The sequence below is a fragment of the Ziziphus jujuba genome, chromosome 11 (genome assembly GCF_031755915.1).
Source record: "Ziziphus jujuba cultivar Dongzao chromosome 11, ASM3175591v1".
NCBI lineage: Eukaryota > Viridiplantae > Streptophyta > Magnoliopsida > Rosales > Rhamnaceae > Ziziphus > Ziziphus jujuba.
In genome coordinates, this window is record NC_083389.1 from 13,418,336 (window position 1) to 13,441,221 (window position 22,886).

Below are 22,886 nucleotides of genomic sequence, written 5' to 3' on the forward strand. Positions count from 1 at the left end.
ATATATATATTTATTAATTAAATTGATCCATTGAAAGGTCTAATGCTTTAAATTTGACCTCGATATCATCTTTCTGTGAATTCAAACAAAACATTTTTGATTCATTTTTATAATATTATATTTAATTTTTTGTTCATAGTTTATAACGCCTCCTTTGTTCGTACCAATTCATACTTTTTCCTCACTACTAGTATTGTGCTAAGGCTAAGTCATTATTTGATTTTGACTTTATCTATCACCTATACGTAAAGTATATTTTAGGAAATTTTTTTCGTAAAATCAATTAACAAAATTAATATGAAGTATATTGTATTTATTTTTTGGCTTAGTTATTAAGCCATTTATGTTTACTATTGGGAGTTCATGATTTCAAAACATTAAGATGGAAAAAAAATTATTATAAATGATAAAAAAAATTATGTAAAGAAGTAGCATAAAGCCAAATTATGTATATATATATGTATATATATCCACATACCAGGTAATCGTTAAATCCGATCTGCAGAAACGTACAATTTAATTACATCCTTTTGAAGTGTATGGGCTCCACAATGAAGATTTTCAGATGATGCAGGGAGAGTGAACTGAACTGAAAAGATTTTGGGATTTTCTGCAATGTTCATCAATGCAAAGAAAGAAGGCTGAAAGGTACCTAACCAACAAAAGAGAAAGAGAGAGGAAGACACAGTATACATTTAATGTGGTAGCAGGGACAGTAAGAGAGAGGGACAGAAGTTAATGAGGGTAGATAGAAATGAGAGATGGTCAAAAAAATTGTTTTAATATTATCACTTGTATTCGAGACAGTCAATGAGAAATGGAAAACTGTTATTTTTATTTTACACTTTCATATCCATGTATTTAAATAGTTTACAAAAGCCAGACAATTAATTCCCTCCTAACAAGTCTCATTTGGACATACTACCATGGAGCCGTTCATGTAAAAGTGATTGATACCATCCATTTAAATTATCATCCTTCTTATTTATTGCTTCTCCACATATCAAATAATATGGAGAATTTAATAATGAAATTGGATCCTTACACATCATATTGACACAAGAATCAAGTACAAAAACTAAAAACAAAATCTGAATTAGCAAGAGGAAATTGTACAAGTGTTTTATGAATAAAAACAAGAGAATATTACACCTCCCAGAGAATATTACAGCTCCTAGAGAATATTACAGCTCCTACAAAAGCCTCTGTTGGTATCAATCCCGACTTGACCCAATGTTCCCCATCAGAAATGGAAAGGCTTGAAATTGTCACAGCAATTAAACATCAGCCATGGTAGTCAAGGATCACTTGCTGACAACACGATTAACTATTGGTTGAACAAATATATGAACCCTGCAGATAGCAAGTAGCTGTCAATAAGCAAAATATACTATCTAGTTTGCATGAAAAGAATCATGAAAAGGAAACTCCATATGAATGATAAACTTTCGGGTGTACCATTTTCCAGGGAATCATGAAAAGGAAACTCCATATGAATGATAAACTTTCTATGTACTTTCATGATTTTCTTCATTTGGAAAATTCTCCTTCCCTGTATCAGACTTCTTATCTGCACAAAAATATATGAACAACATAAAATAAAAGTGAAAAATATAATGAGCACTGGGAAATAAAAACCACCATAGCTGAATATATTACCCTCGGTAGAAATGGAGGTTTCTGTTAACGCATCCAATCCGATTGTATCTTTATAGAAAGGTGTTTGTTGGACTCTGGAATCGCCCAAGGAGATGGACAGAACATCCACACCATCTTCAACAGCAGCATCAATTGCAGCCAAAATGTCAGTCTCCTTACAACGTCTCTCGGCGCAAGCTTTGTAAATGGCCAAATGAGCATGAGGAGCAATGCCAACTGCTGTGCCTTTAGCATTTCCAGACACATTGGCTCCTTTCACAAAGTTTCCAGTGGCTGTGCTTGCTGTGTGGCTTCCATGGCCTTCCTTGTCATATGATGGCTCAGATGTATTGGAACTTCGTAAACCTCTTGCCCCAGTTAGCTTGTTATTACACTCTGTCTTCTTGAACTCACATTTGCCTTTCCATTTAGCCGGTGGAGGAGGAACACCATCGTCGCTGAACGAAGGATGATCAGGAAAAGCCCCAGTGTCCACAATGCCAATTATCACACCCTTGCCATAATTTGAATCATTCTTCCAAAATTGCAATCCTCGGTTTATGGTTAACCCCAAGAAGTTGGGAGTATGAGTAGTATGTAAAGGGAATATCCTTTCAGGTTGAGCAGAAAGAAAGCCTTCCATTTCGTCCATGGCTTTCACTTCGTCTGCTGTCAATCTTGCTGGAAAACCAGTGACCACATTTCTATATGCATGGAGTATTTGAGGTTGTTGGTTTGAGTTTGTGGCTATAGTTGCTGTTGATGTTAAAAACGTTTGATACAATTCTGCAACGAAACTCCAGCCGCTGGCTTCTTGGTGAAAACGATGAAAGTTTGATAGTTGCTTTGTTCTTGTAGTCCTTCATCAGCCGTTGCTTGTGATGAACAATTAAGAAGGAAAAGTAGTTGAAGGAAAAATATGGTAATTTTCAACATCTTTTAAGAACTTGATGAACATGCACGCAAGTGCTTTAATTGTTCTATCATGTGTTTCAAGCTCACAACATACACACATACACACACACACACACATACACACACACACACACACACATAGATATATATATATATATATGATGGAGTAGTAGCTGCCAGAAGCCTAGAAGGGAATTTAGATTATGATTGTTTGGATAAAAAGGAAATGTATATACTACAATATGAATTCATAAACAAAGTAAACAAAAAATAATGGAAGGCACATATGATGAATCATTGTTTTCCTTGTCTCATCAAAAGATTGTGGTGTGGCTGTTTATCTCATTATAACCACAGCATTATCTTTATTCGGTGGAGCTATACATATACTGGATAGTTGGCTAAATATTTAATCATTTCTTGGTTATTCATTACAAATTTACGTAGTATTTGGCCTAAAAAATCATAAGATTGTTGAAGAGATTTTCGAAAAAAAAATATATATATATATATATATATTTAGTGATTTTACGTACGTATAAAAGAGAGAGACAGCTATCTGGGGTTGGTTGCTGGGAATTCTTAGGATATATAATTAATTAAGAGCTAGTTCATCACTACTAGAATCGAGTTGATACACGACACAAGTACTGCATCGCACTAAATAAACAGCGACGCATTCGACGGAGTCGCCAAATATCCTGTCGCGAAATATATAAGATAATAGGCGACGTATCATAACAGTCGCCTATTCACAATTTTTAGCAACGCACATTTAATATTTAGTGACGCATACAATAATGTACTTATAGCGACGCTTTATAATATTGTCGCTAAAAAGTTTTAGCGACACTACCATAATACGTCGCTAAATATTTGTGTCGCTAAATATTTGTGTCGCTACAAATTCATTCTGAACAGCGACTCATTCATTTTTAGCGACACATTTTTTTGTCGCCTATTTAGCGACGCATTATGTTTTAGCGACGAATTATGTGAGTCTCTTTTTTAGCTACCCATATATTTTTAGCGACTATTTTTTTGTGTCTCCAAATTAGCGACTCATGCGTTTTTAGCAACACATTTTTTTGTCGCCTATTTAGCGACGCATTATGTTTTAGCGACAAATTTTTTGGGTCTCTTTTCTAGCGACCCATATATTTTTAGCGACTATTTTTTAGTGTCTCCAAATTAGCAAACGTTCATGTTTTAGCGACAAATTATAAGAGTCGCATATATTTATGAATTTTTAGCGATGCATTTACCCATTTAGCGACATATGCAGCAATTTTCTTAAAGCGACACATTGATTTAGCAACTCTTTACGGAAATGTCGTTAAAAATTTATTAGCGACTTTTTCGTTTAGGATCACTATATATTTATGTCGCTAAAATTGGAAAAATACTTTTAGCGACATTTTGTGTAGAGTCGTGAAATTTATGAGTCGCTAAATTGATCATATTATATGTCGTTATATAATTTAGGCGACTTTTAGTTATCTTAATGAGTCACCATTTCTTTTATATTTTTTAATTTTTAAAAATTTATTAAAATATAAAAGTAATTATAATACCAAAAAACCCAACTTAGCTTCGTCCAAAATAATTAGAATATAAAAATTTAAAATAAATACTTGTTTATAACAAAACAATTATCAATATAATTAAATATCATCTCATTGACATATTTTTACATATGCATACTCATTGAGATGGAAGTTAATGTCCTCATGTTGACGATATTACACCCTCATACTGCATATGGAAAAATAAAAAAATTAACACTGACGCAAAATAAATTAATAAAAACTTAATCATTAATAAATTAATTTGTAATTTGGTAAATGAAAATTTAATGAATATTTACCTTCTTAAGGTTTGGCGTGGCACATTTCTCCTAATTAAAGTGGAAAACACATAAGAAAAAAAAAAGCATAATGAATAAATAAATATTACTTAAAACATAAGTTAATAAATATACGTACCAATTTATTTAGAAGATATTGTTTATCCATATCCCCTTACAGTCATTACGAACATAGCCACTCTCACATTCATCCTCATGATCATTTTCATCAACACTTGGCAATTGTATGGCAAATGGATTGTGAGCCATTGTAGTATCGTCAAGAACATATTCTTCAACCAATTCTTCTTCAACAAAAGTACAATGTCGTGGTGGAGTTAAAACAACAGACCATCTCGAATCAAGTTGATCTTCAACATAAAATATTTGTTGAACTTGTGAAGCCATGATGAATGGGTCAGATTTATATCCAATTTTACTAAAGTTAACACATGTAAACCCCATTTCATCAACTTTCACACCACTGCTGTCAACCCAATCACACTTGAACACTGGAATTCGAAACATAGTGTAATCGACGTTCCAAATCTCTCTTATGATCCCATAGTATGCCATCTCAGCTAAAATTAGGTTATTATCCTTAGCAGTAGCAAAATGCTCACTTTTGACAATAACTTTGACACCACTATTCTGGGTGACCCTCTTATTATCCATATTTATAGTGTTGAATCTAACCCCTCTAATGACATATCATTCATGTTTCGTTACCACCCACTGCGGACCATGGGCTAACCATCGTAATGTTTCAGAAACTGTGTAATTAGGTTGACTTCGCTCTTGTGCAATCTAGTCAATTGAAAAAAATATGAAAAATTAAAGCTAAAACAATTATATTATATATTGAATATTTAACTTTCCCATACCTTATCACGTAACCAGTACATAAATGTACGTTTGTGTTCGTCTTGAAACCATTTTGCTTTTTTTCCTCGATTTTTTTTGCTTGACTTCAAGACTTCAAAATGAATACTAAAACAAGTAAAAGTTGTTGTAATTAATAAAAATATCCAACATATCAACTTATTGATGCATATTAATATATTCAAAATATCAACTAAATTATACATGTTGATATATATATATATATATATTAAAAATATCAACTAATTTATACATTAACATGTATATACGCACCTGACATACGGTTCCACTTCTGGTGTATTCGAAAGTAGACATCTATGGACTTGCTCCCAAAGTTTTTGATCAATTGATTGACTTTTTCCACCTTTAATGGGGGCACCAACATCATCCTTATCATTTAACTTTTGGTATCTACCAATTGGGTTTCCAACTGCACCTAATTCTCTCTGAAATTCACTACAAAACTCAATCACTTTTTCACATATGTAACCCTCGGCAATACAACCTTCTGGCCGATTTTTGTTTCGAACATAACTTTTCAATACTTTTATGTACCTCTCAAACGGGTACATCCACCTGAAATGTATTGATCCACACAATCTTATCTCTCGAACCAAATGTACAGTTAGATGAACCATTATATCAAAAAACGATGGTGAAAAGAATTTCTCTAAAAGGCACAAAGTTGTAGCAAGATCATTTTGACTATTTTCCAATTTAGCAACAATGATACACTTCTTGCAAATTGCATTGAAGAAAAAACAAAGTCTTGCAATTGCATGTCTCACATGTTTAGGAAGGATTGCACGAATTGCAAGAGGCAAGAGTTGTTGCATCAATGTATGACAATCATGAGATTTCAATCCTACCATCTTTAAGTCCTCCATTGAAACAAGATTCCTAAAGTTTGAAGAATAACCATCTGGAACCTTTAAGTGCGCTAAACACTTACAAAACAATTTCTTCTCATGCTTTGATAATGTATAGCAGGTCGGTGGTAGGAAAGTTCGATTTCCTTGAGGCTTAGGGGCCAAGTCTTTCCGCAAACCCATTTCTTGTAAATCTAAACGAGTTAACTTCGTCCTTCGCCTTACCAGGAATATTGAGCAATGTACCATATATGCTCTCACAAACATTTTTCTCAATATGCATGACATCTAAATTATGTCACACATGGAGAAATTTCCAATATTCCAATTAAAAAAAAATGGACTTCCTCTTCCAACATTCTTCAGAATCAACAGTCCTTTTCCTCTTATGTGAGTTATCAAATCTCATTGAATTAAGCTTATCTAAGATTTCTTCTCCAGTCAACGGTTTTGGAGGCACTTCAAATTCTTGAAATCCATTGAAAGACTTCTTTTGCCTTCTATAGTGATGATTTGGAGGAAGAAATCTTCTATGCCCGGTAAAACTCATTTTTTTTCCATGCTTTAGCCTTGTAGCAAAAGTATTTTCACTGCAAATTGGACAAGCATAATATCCCTTCACCGCATGACCAAACAAGTTACCATAAGCTGGGAAATCATTTATTGTCCATAGTAACACTGCCTTCAAAGTGAATTTCTCTTGACAGTAAGCATCGAAGACCGTAACACCCTTATTCCACAGCCGCTGCAGGTCTTCAACTAACGGCTCCATGTATACATCAATTTGATTTCCAGGTTGCCTCGGTCCAGAAATTAGAAGACTTAACATCATAAATTTCTGCTTCATACACAACCAAGGAGGAAGATTATACACAACCGTCATCACAGGCCAACAACTATACCTACTACTCAATATATTATGTGGATTAACTCCATCGACCACGGTCCCAAGTCTCAAATTCCTATCTTCGGATGCAAAGTTTGGCCATAAACGATCAACCAACTTCCAAGATGGAGAATCCGCAGGGTGTTGCATTTCCCCTGTTTTAACCTTTCTCCCATTGGCATGCCATGTCAAATTCTTAGCCGTTTCAACACTACGAAACATTCGTTTACAACGCGGAATAATAGGAAAGTACCATAAAATTTTATTTGGAATATTGCTAGCAACTCCATTCTTATCAATTTTCCATCTAGCAGATCCACATTTAGGACATTCATTAAGGTCCACATATTCCTTCCTAAACAGAATACAACTTTTAGGACATGCATGAATCTTGATGTACTCCATTCCCAAAGCACTCAAAGTCTTCTTAACATTGTACATGGAGGTTGGCAACACATTGTCATTTGGCAACATCTCGGGTAACAATTGCAACAGTACATCAAAGCTTTTATCAGAATATCCATATCTTACCTTTAAGTTGTACAATTTAACCAAGGCCGACAACTTGGTAAATTTGGTACAACCTAGGTACAAAGGTTTCTCCGCATCCTCCAATAAGGTAGCAAATTCATTAGGATCATTATCAAAAGTTTCTAATGCAGCACGGGTCATGTCTAAGCTATTGAAAGCCACATCTTCCTTACTACTACTATCATTTTCATTATATTCTACATTAATATTCCCAAAATGAGAAGATGGTCCAATACCATCAGCACATGACTCACCATGCCAAATCCATCGCCGATAGTTGACATCAAACCCATTCCAATATATATGGCCTTTAATATCCCTAATAGTATGGATTTTCATATTCCTGCATTGCATGCAAGGACACTGTATGGCATTACAATCATTGGCATTCTCCATGCTAAATTTCAAAAATTCACTCACCCCCTTAGCAAAATCGCTTGAGGTTCTATCCTTCGTTATCCACGATTTATCCATTTCCCTACCAATCTAAGCAGAACAATATCAAACAATATCACAAAAAAAATTATCGACAAAAGCAAGATTAAGAAAACCCATCGCAAACAAATTATCGACAAAAGAAAAATTAAGAAAACCCATCGCAAACAAATTATCCACAAAAACAAGATTAAGAAAACCCAGCGAACCTAACCTTCGGTTATAATGAATAAATAAATAAATAATAACCCAATCCACCATATGTCACCGCCAATCATAAAGCGAAAAGAAACTCACCAAAACCATGGAGAGGAAGAAAGAAGAAGCCAAGCTAACCGCGAGGGCGACACAGAGAAATCCAGCTTCCAGATAGCAATGCCAGCAAATAGAAAATTAAACACGAAATATCCCACTCTTCAAGTCTCTTTTAGATTGCTTCCAATTCTAACACCTATTATGAAGTGTACTAACACATATTTTGTGAAAAGAAATGGTATTCAAAATCCCGCGTAAATTTTGAAAACGCGCCAAAAATTTTAAGAAATTGGATAAACAGGCGACGTATTCAAATAAATTGTGTCGCTAAAGGATAAACAGTTTCATAGATGCCCTTTTTTTAATTCTTTTAAAACAAAAAAGTTTCTCCAAGTACTGTCTATTTCCTTCTTAAACTTTTGGCAATAACTCTAAAATTGTAATTTTTCGTTTAAAAAAGTAGATGATCTAGCGACTCATTGAGATAAACAGGCGACGCATTTACATATAAAAGGGTCGCCTTAGCCAATAGTAATTAAAATTTATTTTTTAATTTTAGTTACTTTTTTTAAAATTACATCCAAAAATATTTCCACATAGCATTCCAATGAACACCAAGTCAATTAATCTAAAAATATAAAACAGTTCTATCAATGCTCTTTTCAATTATTCACATATATGAGTATACACAAACACAAAAACACATCTCACGACATAATTTGAGATAGGATATAACAATTGTAAATTGGTCTAAAGCAAGATCCCATAGTCCAATTGCTCGAAGTAAGTATGTTCAACGAGTTGCACTTTCATGTTTTTGGCTATCAGTGATAGTTTATATGAACCCAAATAAACTGATAGATTACATTTGGGGAAGGACATTTCAAATAACAAGCGACGCATTAAAATATTTATGAGTCGCTTATGAGAAAATAATTTGTTTTTTTGGGTTTGTGATCTTTCTGTTTAATCAATCTGATGTTCTTTCAGCATAATAACCAATGAAAATATTTAAACAAGATAAAGTAGATTAATTTTTTTTTAAAATTATAAGTAATAGGCGACACATAATCACTCTTATGCGTCGCCTATAATCAAAACATAAATTTTTCTTTTTGTGTTATCTTCCTGTTTAATCAATTTGATTTTCTTTCAGCATCTAATAACCAGTGAAAATATTTAAACAAGATAAAGTAGGTTTTTTTTTTTTTTTCAAATTATATGTAATAGGCGACGCATAATCACTCTTATACATCGCCTATAACCAAAATATAATTTTTTTTTTTTGTGTTATCTTCCTGTTTAATCAATTTGATTTTCTTTCAGCATCAAATAACCAGTGAAAATATTTAAACAAGATAAAGTAGCTTCTTTTTTTTTTTTTCAAATTATATGTAATAGGCAACACATAATCACTCTTATGCGTCGCCTATATTCAAAATATAATTTTATTTTTTTTTGTGTTATCTTCTTGTTTAATCAATTTGATTTTCTTTCAGCATCAAATAACCAGTGAAAATATTTAAACAAGATAAAGTAGGTTTTTTTTTTTTCAAATTATAAATAATAGGCGACGCATAATCACTCTTATGCGTCGCCTATAACCAAAATATAATTTTTTTTTTTGTGTTATCTTCCTGTTTAATCAATTTGATTTTCTTTCAGCATCAAATAACCAGTGAAAATATTTAAACAAGATAAAGTAGGTTTTTTTTTTTCAAATTATAAGTAATAGGCGACGCATAATCACTCTTATGCGTCGCCTATATTCAAAATATAAATTTTTTTTTTTTGTGTTATCTTCCTATTTAATAAATTTGATTTTCTTTCAGCATCAAATAATCAGTGAAAATATTTAGATAAGATAAAGTAGGTTTTTTTTTTTTTCAAATTATATGTAATAGGCGACACATAATCACTCTTATGCGTCGCCTATATTCAAAATATAAAATTTTTTTTTGTGTTATCTTCCTGTTTAATAAATTTGATTTTCTTTCAGCATCAAATAACCAGTGAAAATATTTAAACAAGATAAAATAGATTTTTTTTTTTCAAATTATATGTAATAGGCGACACATAATCACTCTTATGCGTCGCCTATATTCAAAATATAAATTTTTTTTTTGTGTTATCTTCCTGTTTAATAAATTTGATTTTCTTTCAGTATCAAATAATCAGTGAAAATATTTAAACAAGATAAAGTAGGTTTTTTTTTTTTTTCAAATTATATGTAATAGGCGACGCATAATCACTCTTATGCGTCGCCTATATTCAAAATATAAATTTTTTTTTTGTGTTATCTTCCTGTTTAATCAATTTGAAAGTAACCAGTGAAAATATTTAAACAAGATAAAGTAGGTTTTTTTTTTTTCAAATTATATGTAATAGGTGACGCATAATCACTCTTATGCGTCACCTATATTCAAAATATAATTTTTTTTTTTTGTGTTATCTTCCTGTTTAATAAATTTGATTTTCTTTCAGTATCAAATAACCAGTGAAAATATTTAAACAAGATAAAGTAGGTTTTTTTTTTTCCAAATTATAAGTAATAGGCGACGCATAATCACTCTTATGCGTCACCTATAACCAAAATATAATTTATTTATTTTTTGTGTTATCTTCCTATTTAATAAATTTAATTTTCTTTCAGCATCAAATAACCAGTGAAAATGTTTAAACAAGATGAAGTTGGTTTTTTTTTTCCCTTAAAATTATAAGTAATAGGCGACGCATAATCACTCTTATGCATCGCCTATAATCAAATATATATTTTTTTTGTTCTTTTTTTTAATTTAATTTGATTTTCTTTACAAAATCAAATATCTTGTTAATATATTTAAGCAACTTATTAAATTAACAAATTTTTTGTTTAATTAATGTTAGCAAATAATTTTTTTTGGTGTGTGATCTTTCTATTTAATCAATCTGATTTTCTTTCAGCATCAAATCACCAGTGAAAATATTTAAACAACATGAATGAGTTTTTTTATTATTTTTTTAATCAATCCGATTTTCTTTCAAGTATATTTATTTTTTATTTAACATTTCAAAACACTTAAAATTTATATGCTTTTTAATTTTTATAGGCGACGTAGTTTCTTTTTTATATGTCGTGCGTTCTAATTTTTTTTTTTTTTTGTATTTCCATTTTTTCTTTTGTTTGTGTCTTTAAATATTTTTATTTGCCCCTAAAATGTTTTTAATAACTATTTTTTATTCCCCAATATTCAGGAAATATTAGAAATAAAATGGCACGTTAATCGATGGACTTTCTTTTCAACAATTAACCCCAAGTATGGAAACTTGAGAGTTGGAAGCAATCTAGGAGGTATGAGAAGATTTTGAAGGATCACACTCTCATTATGCATTCTTGTTTCTTTCAAGGGTTTGAAGGATTTTGTGGGTTTCTTTCCTAAATTTCAAAGTTCCTTCTTCATCTGCTTCTTCTTCTTGCCGGTGGTTGGGTTGGAAGCACTTCACCCTTTTGCCATCGACGTCGCCGTCGCCATGTTCGATGGGTCGTGTACTTCACCGTCGCGGTGGGTGGCTGGGATTTTTGCCGTCTCATCGCCGGGATTGGGTTGCTGGGTTTCTGACGTGCCATCACCATCGGCTGCTATGATGGCTTGAAGTTCCTCTTGATTGCTGGATTTGTAAAGGTGTGCTATTTTTCATCCCTTTTGGGGTTCGGTGGTGTATGTGTTTGCTGGAAAAAATATTCTGTTTGCTGGTTTTTTTGTTTTTCTAAATATTTGTTTGTTACTGTAATTTTGGTGGGGTTTTATGTTGTCAAAATCATGTCTTGTCGTCGACAATGGGTTAGCTAAATTTTGTTTGGAAAAATAGCTATATTTATTGAGTAGGGTTCGATTGTAAGTAAAGCAAAATGATATGCTAATATTTGTATTACGTGTTTATATGGTTAAATTCAAGATATAGCTTTATAAATTGCGTGGAAAATATCAGAGGTGGTGCTCTGTTGCGGGTCTTAAAACGACGTCGTTTGTACGGCTCAAAATCCATTAGTGATTTAGTCGCCGGATGCAAAGTTTGAAAATGTTAATGACTGTTAAAGAGTATAGATGTTAAGAGAAGATACTATTACTGCATCACTTGGTAAATAAATTACATGAATTTATCGTTTATTATTGTTATTAATGGTTTATTCATTATACTACACCCTATGTTCATATTGTTAGTAATATTAACTTGTGTTTATGTTTTTTGTATGCAGAATTATGGATCCTTTTAATGAACATGTCCTCTCGGATGGGGATGGCACTGGATCACCATCCAGTGATATGGAAAGGCCGAATACATCATCCCCAAGGCGTAGAAAATGAGGGGCTACAACAATGAAAGGCCTTAGGAAGTATTTAGCGGGAAACAAAAGCTTGGAACCTCAATATAATGAGGTTGGAGTTGCTATTAACTCTGAGGCCGTTCGACTAAACAATTTAGAGGGCTCGTTGACTAGGAGCACAATACCAATTAATATACCTAATTGGAGAGATGTGTCCGATAGGTTAAAAGATAACCTATGGGCATCAATAAAGGTACGGAGTGCATTATTGTTAAATATTGTTTATTATGAATAATATTTAATTGATGAAGATTTTATAATTCCTTTTTTGCATTTGTAGCTTGTATATATGCATTTTACTTGCATTTCTAACTTACCGCATTTACTTGTCAATCAATGTTACTAAATATATATATATTTTAATTTTGCAGCAATATACGGGTAAGGATGATAGTTTTAGGAAGGCAACTTTAAAAGATTGTTGTGACAAATAGAGAAAATTCAAGAATTACTTATATAGATATTTTGTTCGACCATATATTGACACACCCAAAAATTTGAAGCATCGACCCTCAATTTATAAATTCATAAGCCAAGAGATGTGGGATGATTTTGTACAACAAAGGTTGTAGGATAAATTCCAGGTGTAGTTTTATTTAATGCACGTTAATGTTGTATTAAATTGTGCTGCCATGATTTATATAAAAATTAAAATTTGTTATGGTGACTTATGTTATTTGGGTTTTCTAATATGTATGTTTATAACTTTTGTAGGCATTAAGTGAAAAATATTCGGAAAAACAGCAATTAAACAAGTATCCGCATAGGATGGGTGCAATGGGCTACACGAGATTAGAAAGAGCCATTGTATGCAATTTATTTTTATTTACATTTAACCATATTAATTTTGTCATTGTTACTTGATCACTTGCATTATTAAAATTAATTTATTTGTAATTTTGAAGCAACTTGAAAGAGGCACCGAAGATTATGTAGACCGAGATGACTTGTGGATACGGGCACGTATGGGGAAGGATGAAAAATATGTAAATGAATAAACTGAACATGTAGCGGAAAAAATTGTGAGTATTGTATTTTTTATGAATATTTGTTGCATATATTATTATTTAGTTCATTATTATATAAACTGATATATTCAATCATTTAAACAATATATTGTAGAATGACTTAAAGAAGAAGGCAACAGAAGGAGAAATTCAGCCTTCACCTTCGGTGGATATCCTAACACAAGCTTTGGGAAAAGAGGAGTATGGAGGTAGGCTTAGGGGTCGAGGCAAAGGATACATGGTGAATAACTTTTTCCATACTCCTAAGCCGAGTTCACAAAAAAAGACCAAGTCAGAGGGAAGTGGAAACAATTCAATCTATGAGATGCTGCTCAAAGGTCTGGTGGCGATCGTCAGAAATTCAAGCAGCAGCAGCGCTGTCCAAGTTGATGCGCTCATATTGGCATATGGTATTGACATTCCGTCACTCACTCATCCAGCCAATACTGTTGCTGCTCCTGGGACCCAAGTCGATGATGTTGCTGGTCAAGGGACCCCCCCAGCCGATGATGTTAATGCTCCTGGGACTCAAGTCGATGATGTTGCTGCTCATAGGACCCCCCCAGCAGATGATGTTGATGCTCTAGGGACCCAATTCGATGATGTTGCTGCTCATGGGACCCAATCTACATCTTGGATTGATGCTCCTCGAATCTATCCTGAGGTAATTATTTCATATATATATATATATATATATATATGTTTAAGTGGCTTATTACTATCTATATAGCTCCCATGGTTGAAGAGTCTTACCTACCGCCATGAGGTCATGGGATCGAGTCTTTAAGTTGAAGGAATATTGTCATGTGAACATATATTAATTTTTTTATTTTTTTTTTAAACTTTGCAGGGTGTAAAATGCAATCTTGCACAAGGCAATGTTGGCCATATAGTAGCATGTGGCACTTTGGTACCTTCGCTGCCAACGGATATGTGCCATGGTGTGAAGCTAGGTGCAGCAAATTATAAGGTCACTATTGATGATGTTATTGATGGATTTGGACCTTTGCTTATTCCGTCATTTGACATCATACATGTCAGTGATGCTGAAGGTGCATTTGTTGCATGGCCAAGAGATCTTGTTATCTTGCCATCTGAGGAGGTATTGTTCGATGCAGCTATATATATTAATGAAGTTTAAAATAATTTTGTTTTTGTTCTATTTTAAATGTTGTTTGTTGATATTTATAGGGAAGCTCGAACAGGTCAAATGTTGAGAATGATCAAGCTGATAATGTTGATCCCTTAGCGTTACCCCAACGATCCGAGAGTTGCTACGTCGGATCAAGGACGTCGATAGCGATCATTTATGGTTTTTTAATATGAAAAAAGAGATCTTTGGGGAAGAACAACAGTTGGGCATAGCGAGTAGCGATATAAATGATTTTTGTTACATGCAAGAATTATCTTCCGAATGCATCTTGTTCTACATAAGGTAAACTAAATTTGGATGTCTTTATAACTAATTCTTTAATTTAATTAATTAAACACTATAATTACTTGTAATCGGATTATGTAGGCATTTATGTGAGGGATTGACGGGCTCCTTCGAAAGGAATTATTGCTTTGTTCATCCGGATATTATTGCTTCGGTTGGTCATCCAAACCCTCATGAACGGATGATAAATATATTGAGTAGATGGCAAGATGAAAGAAATAATCAACTATAGTTCTTTCCCTACTGTGCAAGGTAATATTGTATTAGTTTTAATTGAATTATGTTGTGAAAATATTAATTTCGAAAAACATCATATTAACTAAAATATTTATTGGTGTTTTTAGGATGTGTAGTTGATTTATACAAAGCAGTAGCATGGTTTTTTGATTCTTTGAAGACTCATAAGAATATAATTGATAAGGATCTAAAAACTTTGATCGACGAGTAAGTTAATAACTCTAATATTTTTAATTAATTGTTCTTATATTGGATTTGTACATTTGAAGCTACTATAAAATCTTATACAATATTTATATTTCTATATAGTTCCTTCATTGCATGGAACCAAGGAAAGACATTTGAAAAGAAACTTCGGTGGCAAAATACTAAGGTAATTATTATATATAAACTTAGCATTATTAGTTGTTGGTTAATTTAAATACTTGTATATATTCGTATCTAATATTACACATAATTTACTGTTTGCAAATTTAGACACCGATGTAGCCTGAGAATACGAAATGCGGTTACTATATGATGACGATAATGCGAGATATCATTAGGCGCAAAGTTCCTCCCCGAGACTTAAAAGGAATGGTAAATTATTATTAATTTAATGATTTCATCATATTTCTATTATGTAATAATTAATATTTATGATTATTTGTATATGTATTAACATAAGTTTCTCATGTTCAGTACGAAGGTGTCACTTGGTTACAAGCTGAAAATGTCAATGAATTTAGAGATGAATGGGCAACGGCGATGATCACAAGTATCTCAAACCAATGAATATATATATATGCATGGTAGTGAAATAGCTAGCTTTTGTTAATAGCTTTTGTTTGTACATATAAAATATCATAGACAAATTTGTGAAAATCGCTCATAAGGCAATATTTGTTTTGCATGAACTTTGGTTTTAAACATACCAAGTTTACAAAATTTCAAACAATATTAAAAATAATTAAAATAAACGGTGAACAGGTGACGCACAATATGCTTGAGAGTCGCCTGATACAAATAATGTAAAAAAAACAAAAACCATCACAGTTATGTGCTTCAATATTTTAACAGATTATTTGATGCCAAAAGTAAAACAGATTGATAAATATTTTTACAAAACCAAAAGAAAAAAAATATTTAAATAAAAGGTGAACAGGCGACACACAAAATGCTTGAGGGTCGTCTGATACAAATAAGAAAAAAAAAATTCTGTGATGCTGCTTAAACATTTTCACTTGTTATTTAAAGTTGAAAGAAAATCAAATGTTTAAAACTTACAAAAAACACACCAAAAAAAAAACTTTATACACTAATAGGCGACACATAATATAGCTTATGCGTCACCTCATAACAATAATATGTGTTCCAAAAAATTTAAAATCCAAAACTGTTATTTTTCTTAAATATTTTCACTGGTTTTTAAAGTTGAAAGAAAATCAGATTGATTTATATTTTATGAAAAAAAAAATAAATATATATAATGGAATAAGGCGACGAAAAAAATACTTACGCGTCGCCTGATACAAATATTTTTTTGAAAAAACAAAAAAAAAAAAAAAGCACTGCGATGCTGCTTAAACATTTTCACTTGTTATTAAAGTTGAAAGAAAATCAACTGTTTAATACTTACAAAAAACCCAAAAAAAAAATAATATACTAATAGGCGACGCATAATAATGATTCTGCGTCGCTTGATATCAATAATATGTCTTCCAAAAAATTAAAACGCAGCACTGTTATTTTTTTTTAATATTTTCACTGGTTTTTAAAGTTGAAAAAAAAATCAAATTGGTTTATATTTTATGAAAAAAAATAAATATTTATACGCGAATAAGGCAACGCAAAATATACATATGCATCGCCTGATACAAAATATTTTTTGGAAAAAACAAAAAAAAAAAAAACATTGTGATGCTGCTTAAAAATTTTCACTTGTTATTTAAAGTTGAAAGAAAATCAACTGTTTAATACTTACAAAAAATCCCAAAAAAAAATAATACACTAATAGGCGACGCATAATAATGATTCTGCATCGCCTGATATCAATAATATGTCTTCCAAAAAATTAAAACGCAGCATTGTTATTTTTTTAAAATATTTTTACTGGTTTTTAAAGTTGAAAGAAAATCAGATTGGTTTATATTTTATGAAAAATATTTATATGGGAATAAGGCGATGCAAAATATACATATGCGTCGCCTGATACAAAATATTTTTTGGAAAAAAAAAAAAGCACTGTAATGCTGCTTAAAAATTTTCACTTGTTATTTAAAGTTGAAAGAAAATCAACTGTTTAATACTTACAGAAAACCCAAAAAAAAAATAATACACTAATAGGCGACGCATAATAATGATTCTGTGTCGCCTGATATCAATATTATGTCTTCCAAAAAATTAAAACGCAGCACTGTTATTTTTTTAAAATATTTTCACTGGATTTTAAAGTTAAAAGAAATCAGATTGGTTTATATTTTATGAAAAAAAATAAATATATATAATGGAATAAGACGACGCAAAAAAATACTTACGCGTCGCCTGATACAAATATTTTTTGAAAAAAATAGAAAGAAAAAAAAAAGCACTGTGATGCTGCTTAAATATTTTCACTTGTTATTTAAAGTTGAACGAAAATCAACTGTTTAATACTTATAAAAAACCCAAAAAAAAATAATACACTAATAGGCGACGCATAATAATAATTCTGCGTCGCAATAATATGTCTTCCAAAAAATTAAAACGCAGCACTGTTATTTTTTTTAAATATTTTTACTGGTTTTTAAAGTTGAAAGAAAATCATATTAGTTTATATTTTATGAAAAATAAATAAATATTTATATGGGAATAAGGCGACGCAAAATATACATATGCGTCGCCTGATACAAATATTTTTTAGAAAAAACAAAAAAAAAAGCACTGTGATGCTGCTTAAACATTTTCACATGTTATTTAAAGTTGAAAGAAATTCAACTGTTTAATACTTACAAAAAACACAAAAATAAAAATTAATACACTAATAGGTGACACATAATAATGCTTCTGCGTCGCCTGATATCAATAATATGTCTTCCAAAAAATTAAAACGCAGCACTGTTATTTTTCTTAAATATTTTCACTGGTTTTTAAAGTTGAAAGAAAATCAGATTGGTTTATATTTTATGAAAAAAATATATATATATATATTTATATGGGAATAAGACGACTCAAAATATACATATGCATCGCCTGATACAAATATTTTTTGGAAAAAACAAAAAAAAAAAAAAAAAGCTTTGTGATGCTACTTAAATATTTTCACTTGTTATTTAAAGTTGAAAGAAAATCAACTGTTTAATACTTACAAAAAACCCAAAAAAAAATTAATACACTAATAGGCGACGCATAATAATACTTCTGCGTCGCCTGATGTCAATAATGTGTCTTCTAAAAATTAAAAATCCAGCACTGTTATTTTTCTTAAATATTTTCATTGGTTTTTAAAGTTTAAAGAAAATCAGATTGGTTTATATTTTATGAGAAAAATATATATATATATATATATATATATATATATATATATATATATATAAGAGAATAAGGCGACGCAAAATGTACCTATATGCGTCGCCTGATACAAATATTTTTTGGATAAAACAAAAAAGAAAAGCTCTCTGATGCTGCTTAAACATTTTCACTCGTTATTTAAAGTTGAAAGAAAATCAACAGTTTAGTACTTACAAAAAACCCCAAAAAACAAAATATTAAACTAATAGGCGACTCATAATATTGCTTATGCATCGCCTGATATCAATAATATGTCTTCCAAAAAATTAAAAATCCAACACTGTTATTTTTCTTAAATATTTTCAATAGTTTTTAAAGTTGAAAGAAAATCAGATTGATTAATATTTTATGAAAAATGAAAATAAATAAATATAAGGGCATCAGGCGACTCACAATACGCCTATATGTCGCCGAATGTATATGTTTTGGGGAAAAAAAAATTATCTTTCTCATGCTACTTAAATATTTTCACTTGTTATTTAAAGTTGAAAAAAAATCAACTGATTAATATTTACAAAAATCTAAAAAAAAAAATTAATAATTTAATAGGCGACTCATAGACTTCGTTATGCGACGCCGGATATTTATAAGGTGGAACAAAAAAAAAAGAATTAAAATACAGCTCTTTAAGTTTTCTTAAATATTTTCACCTATTTGAAAAGTTGAAAGAAAATCAGATTGATTAACAATTTTCTTTAGTGTAGCATTTAAACAATACAATTGATATAAAATATATGCACTCTATTACAGGCAGCTCTGTTGGGCTGAATATTCAACGACTCTTAACGGATGCGTCGTGTATCGTTGTTTCTCGCGACTTCTCGACGTCGACATTTTTCTTATGCATCGCTATTGGTCGAATTTTTACTAACGCATTAACCTCAGAGTTGTGGTTTTTTTTTTAGACGTATTTATTTCATAGTGTCGCTAATAGTGTGTCGCTAGAGCTTAATTTTCGTGTAGTGCATATGTATAAATGATTGAGCTTATGGATCTTGGTTTTGCTTTGAACTTTGCTTCGTTTGAGAAATGGAACAAGTGGCTTGTCAAGGCTATACAATTATATATATATATATATAGCATTTTAACGCTGATTTTTTTTTTTTTTGGACAATATCTTCTTTAATTGGGTGGTTTTAGGAATATAAACCAGACTTCTTATCATGACAAATTAAATACTATATTAAGTTATAATGGGAAGTTGGATTTATTTATATTCTAATTAATTTTCTGATGCTAGCTAAATTTTTGTTTGGACGATTGTTGTCGTTAATTATTTAATTAGATATATGGCTAGTAGAAGTAGGCGTTTTCTAATTTTTGCACTTCTTTGGTCTTTGTTCTTATTTCTGTTTTCTTTCAGTGAAATGAAATGTTCTTTCTTCTTTTTTTTTTTTCTTTTTTTTTTCATTTTAGGGAACAAAAAAAATAATAATAATAAAATAAAATAAAAGAAAAGATTAACATATCCATATAACTATGTTTCCCGTATTGGCTTGAAGGGGTTGTACATTTAACTTTGAGCTGTCATTCCAAATGGAGAGACCTTACATGTAGACTTGATTGTTTTATGATCATCATAGTGTGGCAGAAAGATTTTGTTTTGAAAAATCAAAATGATATATATATATATAATAATTCATTTTGCTGAGGAGGACGATTAGCTGTGTGGACGTCTAAAAATTTAATCGTTGTATTCAATTTAAAATTTAATGGATTTAAAATGAGTTATATAATTTAAAAGATTTGATAAATTGTTATGAAATTCTATAGAGTTCATAAAGCATTTATAAAAATGTAATAAAATTTTGAAGTTAAGATTGGATTTTATATTAAGAATTTTCTTCACAATTTTACTTTAAAATCTTTTCAAATCTATTAAAATCTATCATTTTTTAAAATCTTTTAAAATTAATAACTTTTTGAATATCTATAATTTTTTTAAAAAAATTTACAAAGTTCTAATTGACGTGTAGATTTTAATAAACTTTTATAAAATTCATTAAAATCTGAATTGAATATAATTGAATTTATATGGATTTCTTTAAAATCTCAATCGAATACCTCTAAACTTTTAAATATTTTTAAAATTCTTTAAATTCTAAATTGAATACACCCCTAAATGTTTAACCTTAAAAACATAAATGTGTAAATTTATTTATAAATCCATCTTTTTTAAAACAGGGTGTTGTTCATCTACTATAGCATGTATATGCATATATATATATATATATAGTCTTTTTATGGTCAAATCCGACCTAACTAATATAGTGCGGATCAAAAACATGCAAAAAAACTTGATCATTGGATTCAAATGATGTTACTCGGACGATTCAGATTATAAGGAAGCTTACATGTCAAAAATTACCATTCGCACCGAGCCTCTTTCTCCTCTTCTCCTTTTCTCCTCTTATACCCATTCGCACCAACCCTTTTCTTCTCTTCTCCTCTTCTCCTCTTATTCCCATTTGCATCTTCTTCTTCTCTTTTAGTGTTTTTTTCCTCTGCTTACACCACCATCTCTAGCTCCCATGCAAGCTGTTCTAGGCCCGTCGTACCTAACTCAAACTTACCCACACACACAAAAAAAAAAAAAAAAAAATGAAGAAGAAAAAAATTACTAAAAAATTAGAAAAAAAAATTGATGGCCATTATATATAGATTTTTTTTTTCCAAAAAAGATAATTCTTAATTTTTTGTTAAATGTTTTGTCACATATTTATGTCACTGGTGTTAAAGGTTTATGTTTTCGGGAGTTAAACATTTGATTATATCGCAGGTTTTTTCTTGCTTTAATCTACTAACAATTCAGCTGTGTTTAACTGAATTTTTTGGGTATTTTTTTTATGGATTAAAATATAGGCACGGGTTGTCTGTTGCTATTTTCTTATTTTCATCCATGTCTACTCAATAATAATTTTTTTATCATTTAATTTATATTATTAGATTGGTCATACTTTTAAACGATGTGACATTACACAATGATGAAAACTGAAGATAAAAAATAAATTAAAACATAATTAGAAGATTTTATCCCTTCAATATAATGTTATGGACAAATATTATTATAATCCTTTTTATTTTGTTATTTTTCAGTATTATATTTCAATGAAAAATGTCAGTATAATTTTATTATATTTTACTTTTGTTTTAATATGACATCATTTTTATAAAAAAAAATTTATAATAAAGTTAGAATTTAATTTGTTTATCCTTCATCCAATAAAATTCTTTTAGTCATTTTAAAAAATAAAAAATAATGAAAATTAATAAATGAAAATAATGTGATCAAATGCAACAATTAAATTTTTTTTTTCTTTGAATAAAAAAAGTACTTGCAAGTGTATTAAATGTGGATAAGCTTAACTTTTAAAGTTGAGGTAAAAACAATCATAATTATTATATGTAACTTACTATTTTTTTTTTTTTGGCGGATAAATTGGGGAGAAGGATTTTAGCATGGTATTTAGAAGATTTAGTAATATAATAACAAATATGAGTGTGTATGTATGTGTGTGTGTATTTTATTAAAAAATTTCTTAGAAATTAGGGAAAAAATCTATATAAGTGAAACAAAACAAAAAAATAATGGTCAAAGGAATGATAAATTGGTTAAATTCAAACTTTATTAGCAAGACTTTTGAAAGATAATGTTATATTGAAACAAATATAAAATGTGAGGAGATTATATTGATATTTTTCATAATAGGATTGCAGTATTGAAAAAAATAGCAAATGAGGGGTGCCAAAATGATGCTTATCCTAATGTTTTTAATCATTTATAACAATTTTCTTTTTTATTTTTTATCCACAATTTTTTAAATATAAATATAAATAATTTATCAACTGAACTTTTCAATAGAATATTGGATGAGGCAAAAACAAAAAAAATGTCAAAATGCTCCAAATTACTTATTTTAATAATAGTCTTTTGATAATAAATTTCTTAATGCGTTTTGGTGTATTATAATTGGAGATCTCCAAAAGATGCTAATGTTCTTGAAAAAGTATTAAAAATTCTTTTACGAGAATAATGTACTAAAGCGAAGCATG

General features: G+C 30.3%; 1 protein-coding gene across 1 annotated transcript; it reads right to left on the minus strand.

Annotated features, from left to right (window-relative positions):
* Positions 1 to 1,327: 1,327 nt before the first annotated feature.
* On the minus strand, positions 1,328 to 2,290 carry LOC112488977 (subtilisin-like protease). The gene is made up of 2 exons (XM_060812895.1): positions 1,660 to 2,290; positions 1,328 to 1,353 (listed from the first exon to the last, which is right to left on the minus strand). Exons 1-2 carry the CDS (start codon positions 2,288 to 2,290, stop codon positions 1,328 to 1,330), a joined length of 657 nt encoding a protein of 218 aa, XP_060668878.1.
* Positions 2,291 to 22,886: the final 20,596 nt, after the last annotated feature.